At 44.8% G+C, this 9,420-nt stretch overlaps 1 protein-coding gene across 1 annotated transcript; it reads left to right on the top strand.

Annotated features, from left to right (window-relative positions):
* Window positions 1–5,623: 5,623 nt before the first annotated feature.
* Window positions 5,624–7,845, top strand: LOC123045788 (desmethyl-deoxy-podophyllotoxin synthase). The gene is made up of 2 exons (XM_044468963.1): window positions 5,624–6,660; window positions 6,913–7,845. Exons 1-2 carry the CDS (start codon window positions 5,770–5,772, stop codon window positions 7,540–7,542), a joined length of 1,521 nt encoding a protein of 506 aa, XP_044324898.1. The 5' UTR covers window positions 5,624–5,769; the 3' UTR covers window positions 7,543–7,845.
* Window positions 7,846–9,420: the final 1,575 nt, after the last annotated feature.

The following is a 9,420-nucleotide window of genomic DNA, read 5'->3' as shown; positions in this document are numbered from 1 at the left end:
TCTGTTAGGGCGTTTTTTATTTTTTTTGCTTTATTTATTTTTGTGTTTTTTTTGTGTATTTAGAGTTTCTTTGTGAACATTTTTGTTTTAGGTACAAAAAATTACAAACTTTCTGTTAGGGCTTTTTTTATTATTTTTTTTCCTTTATTTATTTTTGTGTTGTTTTTTTGTGTATTTAGAGTTTCTTTGTGAACATTTTTGTTTTAGGTACAAAAAATTACAAACTTTCTGTTAGTGCCCGTAGTTTTCAAATTTGAATAGTTTAAATTTTGAATTATTTGAAATTAGTGTGAATCACTAGTTTGTGAATAACTTAACTTCAAAAATCAGTAAAGGCATGAAAGAATTTGTTTGCACATAAAATTTCTTCGCATTTCAAATGCCAAAACACATAACTACCCTAACTATTACAGAGATTTCCCTCTCGGTGCAAAACTCAGAAGAAAGTGATGATAGCTAGTGAAGCCGATTACATCCCAGATCTTTGGGTGTGAAACTTTTTCTTCGCGTGTGTCCCTTTGCGCCGTAACCATGGAAAATCTTCATCATTTAACGGGATGCTCGGGTCAATATTCACTGTGAATGGAGCAATTTCATCAAACTTTTCATAATTTTCTGACTTGTCTGTCTTGTCATCCACTCCCACGATGTTTCTCTTCCCAGAAAGAACTATGTGCCGCTTTGGCTCATCGTACGATGCATTCGCTTCCTTATCTTTTCTTTTTCTTGGCTTGGTAGACATGTCCTTCACATAGAAAACCTGTGCCACATCATTGGCTAGGACGAATGGTTCGTCTGCATACGCAAGATTGTTGAGATCCACTGTTGTCATTCCGTACTGCGGGTCTTCCGTTACCCCGCCTCGTGTCATATTGACCCATTTGCACCGAAACAAAGGGACCTTTAAACCACGTCGATAGTCAAGTTCCCATATGTCCTGTATATAACCATAATATGTTTCCTTTCCCGTCTTGGTTTCTGCATCAAAGCGGACACCATTGTTTTGGTTGGTGCTCTTCTTATCTTGGGCGATCGTGTAAAATGTATTACCATTTATCTCGTACCCTTTGAAAGTCATTATATTCGAAGATGGTAACTGGGACAGCAAGTACAGGTCATCTTCAATAGAGGTGTCATGCATGGTACGTGTCTGCAACCAGCTGGCGAAACTCCTGGTTTGTTCACGTGTAATCCAGTCATCAGACCGCTCCGGGTGTTTGGAGCGTAGCAAATTCTTGTGTTCATCCATATACGGAGCCACCAAGGCGGAATTCTATAGAACTGTGTAGTGTGCTTCAGTGAGAGAATGTCCATCCATACATATTATTTGTTTCCCTCCTAGCGTGCCTTTTCCATCCAGTCTGCCCTTATGCCGCGATTCAGGAACACCAATCGGCTTAAGGTCAGGAATAAAGTCAATACAAAACTCAATGACCTCCTCATTTTGATGGCCCTTGGAGATGCTTCCTTCTGGCCTAGCACGGTTACGAACATATTTCTTTAAGACTCCCATGAACCTCTCAAAGGGGAACATATTGTGTAGAAATACAGGACCCAAAACGTTAATCTTTTCACATAGGTGAACTAGGACGTGCGTCATGATGTTGAAGAAGGATGGTGGGAACACCAACTTGAAACTGACAAGACATTGCACCAAGTCATTCTGTAACCTTGGTATGATTTCTGAATCGGTTACCTTCTGAGAGATTGCATTGTGGAATGCACATAGCTTCACAATGGCTAATCGAACGTTTTTCGGTAGAAGCCCCCTCAATGCAACAGGAAGCAGTTGCGTCATAATCACGTGGCAGTCATGAGACTTTAGGTTCTGGAACTTTTTCTCTGCCATGTTTATTATTCCCTTTATATTCGACGAGAAGCCAGACGGTACCTTAATACTGAGCAGGCATTCAAAGAAGATTTCCTTCTCTTCTTTGGTAAGAGCGTAGCTTGCATGACCCTGATGTATGCCGTCTTCTTCGTGCATACGTTGCTGGTCCTCCCGTGCCTCAGGTGTATCTTTTATCTTCCCATACACGCCCAAGAAGACAAGCAGGGTCACGCAAAGATTCTTCGTCACGTGCATCAAGTCGATTGCGGAGCGGACCTCTAGGTCTTTCCAATATGGCAGGTCCCAAAATATAGATTTCTTCTTCCACATGGGTGCGCGTCCGTCAGCGTCCTTTGGAACAGGTTGTCCGCCAGGACCCTTTCCAAATATCACCTTCAAATCCTTGACCATATCATGTACATCAGCACTAGTACGGTGGCGAGGCTTCGTCCGGTGATCCGCCTCACCTTTGAAATGCTTGCCTTTCTTTCTTACGGGATGCCTGCTCGGAAGAAATCGACGATGTCCCAGGTACACATTCTTCTTACAACTATTCAAATATATACTGTCGGTATCATCCAAACAGTGCGTGCATCCGCGGTATCCCTTGTTTGTCTGTCCTGAAAGGTTACTGAGAGCAGGCCAATCATTGATGGTCACGAACAGCAACGCCTTTAGGTCAAATTCTTCCCCCATGTGCTCATCCCACGCACGTACACCTGTTCCATTCCACAGTTGTAAGAGTTCTTCAACTAATGGCCTTAGATACACATCAATGTCGTTGCCGGGTTGCTTAGGGCCTTGGATGAGCACTGGCGTCATAATGAACTTCCGCTTCATGCACAACCAAGGAGGAAGGTTATACAAACATAGAGTCACAGGCCAGGTGCTATGGTTGCTGCTCTGCTCCTCAAAAGGATTAATGCCATCTGCGCTTAGACCAAACCATACGCTCCTTGCATCATCTGCAAACTCCTTCCCATACTTTCTTTCGATATTTCTCCACTGCGACCCGTCAGCTGGTACTCTCAACTTTCCGTCTTTCTTACGGTCTTCTCCGTGCCATCGCATCGCCTTGGCATGCTCTTTGTTTTGGAACAAACATTTCAACCATGGTATTATAGGAGAATACCACATCACCTTGGCAGGAATCTTCTTCCTGGGGCGCTCGCCCTCGACATCACCATGCTCATCGTGGCTGATCTTATAGCCCAATGCACCACATACCGGGCAAGCGTTCAAATCTTCGTACTCACCGCGGTAGAGGATGCAATCATTAGGGCATGCATGTATCTTCTGCACCTCTAACCCTAGAGGGCAGACAACCTTCTTTGCTTCGTACGTACTCTCGGGCAATTCGTTGTCCTTTGGAAGCATATCCTTTATCACTACCAGCAACTTTCCAAATCCCTTGTCAGATACACCATTCTCTGCCTTCCATTGCAGCAATTCCAGTGTGGTGCCCAGCTTTTTCTTGTCACCTACGCAATTCGGGTACAACAATTTTTTGTGATCCTCTAACATGCGCTGCAACTTCTTCTTCTCCAAATCACTTGCGCAGTTTCTCTTTGCATCGGCAATAGCCCAACCTAGATCATCAACGGGCTCATCTGATGCCTCTTCTTCAGCTTCTTCCCGCATTGCCGGCTCAGCTTCTTCCCGCATTACCGGCTCAGCTTCTTCCCCCATTGTTGTATCATCGTATTCAGGGAATCCATGGCCAGGATAGCTGTCGTCGTCCTCTTCTTCTTCATTGTCTTCCATCATAACCCCTCTTTCTCCGTGCTTGGTCCAAACATTATAGTGGGGCATGAAACCGGACTCAAACAGGTGGACGTGAATGGTTCTTGACGTAGAGTAATTGCGACCATTTTTACAGCCAGCACATGGACAAGGCATAAAACCATCCGCCCGCTTGTTTGCCTCAGCCGCAAGCAGAAAAGTATGCACGCCCTCAACGAACTGGGGAGAGCATCGGTCATCGTACATCCATCGCCGGCTCATCTTCATTACACAACACCGAATAGACCAAATTAATACAAGTTAATACATAAAGTTCATACAACACTTAAATGCAACAAACAAATAACTCTCTAGCTAAAGCATTTAAATGCAACAACAAATGCGATCAAGATCGCAACTAAGGTAACAATTGATCCAACAGCATAATGATACCAAGCCTCACTATCGATGGCATATTTTCTAATCTTTCTAATCTTCAAGCGCATTTTCTCCATCTTGATCTTGTGATTATCGACGACATCGGCAACATGCAACTCCAATTCCATCTTCTCCCCCTCAATTCTTTTCAATTTTTCTTTCAAGTACTCGTTTTCTCTTTCAACTAAATTTAACCTCTCGACAATAGGGTCGGTTGGAATTTCCGGTTCATATACCTCCTAGATAAAAATATCTATGTCAACTTGATGGGCATAATTTGTCATAAACACGAAATGCAACAAAAGTTTTAAAAGAGAATATACCACATCCGAATCATAACAAGGACGAGGGCCGACGGGGACGGATATCAAAACCATGGCACTATGTATAACAAACAACGTACGGGTAAGATAATTATTATACGAGTAACTATATATCCAAATCACACAAACATCAATTTTTTATATAAAATTTCATGAACAAGAGGCTCACCACAAGGTGGTGCCGGCGATGGGACGGTGCGGGCGATCGACGGTGGTTACGACGGAGATTTAGAAGGCACTAAGTAAACCACACCTACATATGCAAACTAAGTGTTATTTTAACCTCAAATTGCATATAAATCAAATACTAGCACATATATATATATCCTCCCAAATTACTAAACTCCCAAATTAATAACTATATAAAGCATTGCAAGAGCTACTAGCAATGAGAGATGAAAGGACAAAATTGCTAACCTTTATGATCATTTGAATGGATGGGGGCCTTCAAATCTTGACAAATTTTGGGCAAAATGTGTGATGAGCTCGAGAGGAAGAGGGGAAGAACAGAGAGGAGAGGGGAAAGGGGAAGAACAGAGCGAGCTCGGGTGGACGAAGGGTTTATGTATGACGCCATTTAGTACCGGTTCGTGCCAAGAACCGGTACTAAAGGTGCTGGAGGGGGCCCAGACTGACAACATCCTGCCACCACTCTCATTAGTACCGGTTCGTGGCACGAACCGGTGCTAAAGGTTAGCCACGAACCGCTACTAATGAGAGCGGCCCGGCTAGCCGTTGGAACCGGCACTAATGTATACATTTGTGCCGGCTCAAATACAAACCGGCACTAATGTGCTTCACGTTTGACCCTTTTTCTACTAGTGTAATGTGTTTGAACTAGAGAATTTTACATGCTAATAGAACATTACACTTTCAATATCCCATGTTTTTTGAGAATTTTTTAGAACTTTTCAAAACATCGTTTTCCGCATGATTTTCATCGGTTTTCACCGACTTAGTTTCGTGTCATATTCTCCCATGTTTCTGATTTTGTGAAAATCTCTAGCCTGTCCCTCTATTTTTAATATGTATTGTGCTTTTAGTATATAGGAGTATAATAGATTGGTAATAGATGTCCATCATCTTTGGCAATGAATGTGATGCGCTGTTATCTTGGTCAATGTGTCATCTTTCTCAGTGTGATGTGTTTGTTGTTTTCTTCACTGTTCTCATGTGATGCCAATTTCTGTGATAACGTGATCCATCGGGCAACCTTAGATTTCTGACCAAGTGAGGCAAATAGTCATCCAAGGGAGCGTGACAGGGTTACTGCCCATACGTTCGCTGTTTCTCTTCCTGGGCGGCGGGCGGCGGCTAAGGCCCGGTTTCCTATCATGTTCCTCCTCCTACACCTTGCCCGGCTATATATCCGTATGTATGCTTGTCATATTTTGGAGTATCACGTACTCAGCTGACAACGAACTGACCACTCGCAAATAAGCTAAGCTGCCTGCCATGGAGGGTTGGTTAGCCTTATGTTTTATAGCCCTATCCACGTTACTGGCCCTTTGGTTCTCCGGCAGCAAGAGCAAGCCCAAGAAGCACCTGCCTCCCGGGCCATGGACTCTCCCGATCATCGGCAGCCTCCACCACGTCATCCTCGGCACGCTCCCTCACCGCACCATCACTGATCTGTGTCGCCGGCATGGGCCACTGATGCTCCTCAAGCTAGGCGAGGTCCCCACGGTGGTGGTCTCCAGCGCCGAGGCGGTGGCGGAGGTAATGAAGACCAACGACGTCGCCTTCTCGAACCGGCAGACCACCGAGCTGCAGGAGATCATGGGCTTCGGCGGCAAGGGCATCATCTTCGCCCCCTACGGCGACCACTGGCGCCAGATGCGCAAGGTCTGCATCGTGGAGCTCCTCAGCTCCAAGCAGGTGAAGCGCATGGAGTGCATCAGGGCCGAGGAGGTGGGCGGCCTCCTCCGCTCCATCATCACGGCCACGGACGCGGGCGCCGCCGCCAACCTCAGCGAGATGTTTGCGGCGCTTGGCAACAACGTGGTGGCGCGGGCGGCGTTCGGCGGCAAGTTCGCACGGCAGGAGGAGTTCCTCTGCGCCATGGACCAAATCATGGACCTGCTGGGGGGCTTCTGCCTGGTCGACCTCTTCCCGTCGTCCCGGCTGGTGCGGGGGCTCAGCAATGGCGAGCGCCGCATAAAGAGGATCCGGGACCTCATTGAGCACATCATCACCGAGATCCTTGACGAGCGCAAGGCGGCGCGAGCGGCCGGTCATGGCGCATGCAGCACCGATGATGAGGACCTGCTGGACGTGCTGCTCAGGCTGCAGGAGGAGGACTCGGCATACCCTCTAACCACAGAGATTATAGTCACTGTCTTGTTGGTGAGTATTTTCCTTTCTGTCATTTTCTAATCGTTTGGATCTACTATGTGACCTCTACGTCATGTAGAGGCAAGTTAGCATCATAGCTAGGTTTCTCACAAAAAAGGTATTGGAGTATATATAGTTTTTGCTGTTACTTTGGGCTTTGACTTGCTGACAGTTGATAAAAAAATACTACTTCGTATCAAGTTTGTTTTGACAATTTATATAGTATTTAATTATACATATATGTTACAACATTATTATCTCCAGGACATGTTTGCGGCTGCTTCAGAGACTACAGGAACTGCTTTGGAGTGGGCCATGTCAGAACTCGTAAGTCATCCTGAAGTTATGGCTAAGGCACAATTAGAGGTTCGAGAGGTACTAGGTCAAGGCCGAGCTATCATTAGCAATAGCGATCTTGCAGAACTCCACTACATGCAGATGGTCATCAAGGAGGTTCTTAGATTGCATCCACCTGCCGCTTTACTCCCCCGCAAGACTAGAGAGGACTGCAAAATTATGGGTTACGACATCCTTAAAGATACCAATATATACATTAATGTCTTCGCAATTTCCCGGGACCCTCAGTATTGGAGCAATCCAAAAGAATTTAATCCCGAGAGATTTGAGAACAACAATGTGGATTATAACGGGACAAGTTTTGAATTCACTCCTTTCGGAGGTGGGCGACGACAATGCCCTGGAATAGCATTCGCATCATCAGTTTTGGAGATTACCTTGGTAAACTTTCTCTATCACTTTGACTGGATGCTTCCTGACAATGCCAACTCATTATCACTAGATATGTCTGAGAAATTCGGGTTCACTGTCCGTAGAAGGACTGACCTACTGCTCAAGGCTATTCCACATGTATGCTCCAAGGCTACACATATATAGATCCAAGAAGTAGATGTTCATATGTGTTGCATTGTACCTTTATGCATACATTAGAATAAGAGCACATGGAATAGCTTGTTGTGCCAGATTACATGCCAAAATAGTGGAACCATTGGCAGAAATTAAATTTCAACTGGGAAAGCATGCCAACATCTACTATGTATCTCCCTCTGGCCAATTTTGAAGATGACACCATCAGTGTGATTCTAAGTAAATATTATTGGCTTGTATTTTTTAAGTAGTCGACTTACCTTTTAAAGTATTAACTTTTGTTATAACAATTTTAAATTGTTCTCCTTTATCCATTCTCATTGTCTCCGGTACACGTGCCATTTTCTGTGTTGCAACTGTGTCGAATATGTGTGTTGGTTTCTATTGGGCTAAATATACTACTTTGACATCTATCAAGTTTTGGGATATATGCAAAAGAAAGGGACTCAACCGGGCTAGCTAACTATGGCCACCAAATATATGCAGAAGAAATGGACTCAAGGGGCACCAAGAAAAATTGGCATTAGCCAAAGTTCTAGATCACCACCAGATATTTGGCACTGATACGTTCTAGATCGCCACCAGATATTTGGCACTAATGCGTTCTAGATGGCCACCAAATATATGCAGAAGAAAGGGACTCAAGTGTTGTTTTCTGCAAAAAAAATTCAGAAAAAATAATTTTACAGAGCTAAAAATTTAAGAAAAAATACAGTTTTTTTAGGTCAAAGGCTATTAGGCATCTGGCCCGACTTGAAGGAGTCCTATGAGCCCCACACAGCCAAGTGGTGCAGTTAGGGGCTGGCCGCACGGGCACATAGACATCAATGTGCAAGTGAAGGATCATCAGCCCCTGTTGCACCTAACTAATTACAAACCGTAAACGAAGGTTTTTTTAGAAAAGTCCCCACTATATCTTCATTCCAGGGCTAGCCTCCTGACTTTCCACGGGGCGAGAGGTTTGCTTTATTCAACTCAAACGTTGAGTTTCCATCGAAGGCGACAACCAGACGAAAGTCTTGTACACAGCCAGATCAATGGACATATGTTGCAGATGACGATTAATATGCTCATAGAAACGGTCTAGAGAACCATGCTCGGGCCATATTGGACCCATGTTGGAACGTCGGGGACGCGGCAAGCACTTTGTCAATCCCGACCCTACCTCTTGTGCTTCGTTCCTCCACATGCTCCGCGCAGCAAGTTTCATGTCTAGGAAGGGTGCGCTCTTCCACGAGGTGCCATACTATGGGCTCCTCGACAACGTTCGTGCCGCTCGCATCGGCAATCTCGACATCGACAACATCCGCCTAGGCACGCCTGATGTTTCTTTGTGCTCCTATTTGTATCTTTTCTGATGGTGATATCTCTGCCAAGCAATTGCTCTTCACAAATGGTAACACTAGTAGAAAAAAGGTCAAATGTGAAGCACATTAGTGCCGGTTTGTAAAAAAACCGACACTAATGTGATCAATAGTGCCGGTTCGTGGCTGCGATCAATAGTACCGGTTCGTGTTGAGCCTTTAGTACCGGTTCGTGCCATGAACCGGTACTAAAGGGGTAGTGGCAGGCTGGCGTCAGGCCGGGTCCCCACGAGCCTCTTTAGTACCGGTTTGTGTTACCAACCGGTACTAAAGGTCTAACCTATAGTACCGGTTCGTGCCACAAACCGGTACTAAAGGGGACAAGCCTTTAGTACCGGTTCGTGCCACGAACCGGTACTAAAGGGGGCAATTTTCAAACTCTACCCCCCTTGTATCGCCATTTCAGTTTTGAAAAAATCAAAAGAAAATGATAAAAACTTCAAAAAATAAAATCCTTCGAGAGGTAGTTATATTACTATATCTACTAGTTAGAAAAATTTGAAAACTTAAATTTGGACATGTT

The sequence above is a fragment of the Triticum aestivum genome, chromosome 2B (assembly GCF_018294505.1).
Source record: "Triticum aestivum cultivar Chinese Spring chromosome 2B, IWGSC CS RefSeq v2.1, whole genome shotgun sequence".
Taxonomy (NCBI): domain Eukaryota; kingdom Viridiplantae; phylum Streptophyta; class Magnoliopsida; order Poales; family Poaceae; genus Triticum; species Triticum aestivum.
This window is presented reverse-complemented; position numbering and strand designations above follow the sequence as displayed.

Excerpts from the sequence above, each read along its gene's own strand:
- LOC123045788 (XM_044468963.1), top strand. The coding sequence starts at position 5,770 with ATGGAGGGTTGGTTAGCCTTATGTTTTATAGCCCTATCCACGTTACTG. Across the intron at positions 6,661-6,912 it reads TTATAGTCACTGTCTTGTTG|GACATGTTTGCGGCTGCTTC; the intron begins GTGAGTATTTTC and ends TATTATCTCCAG.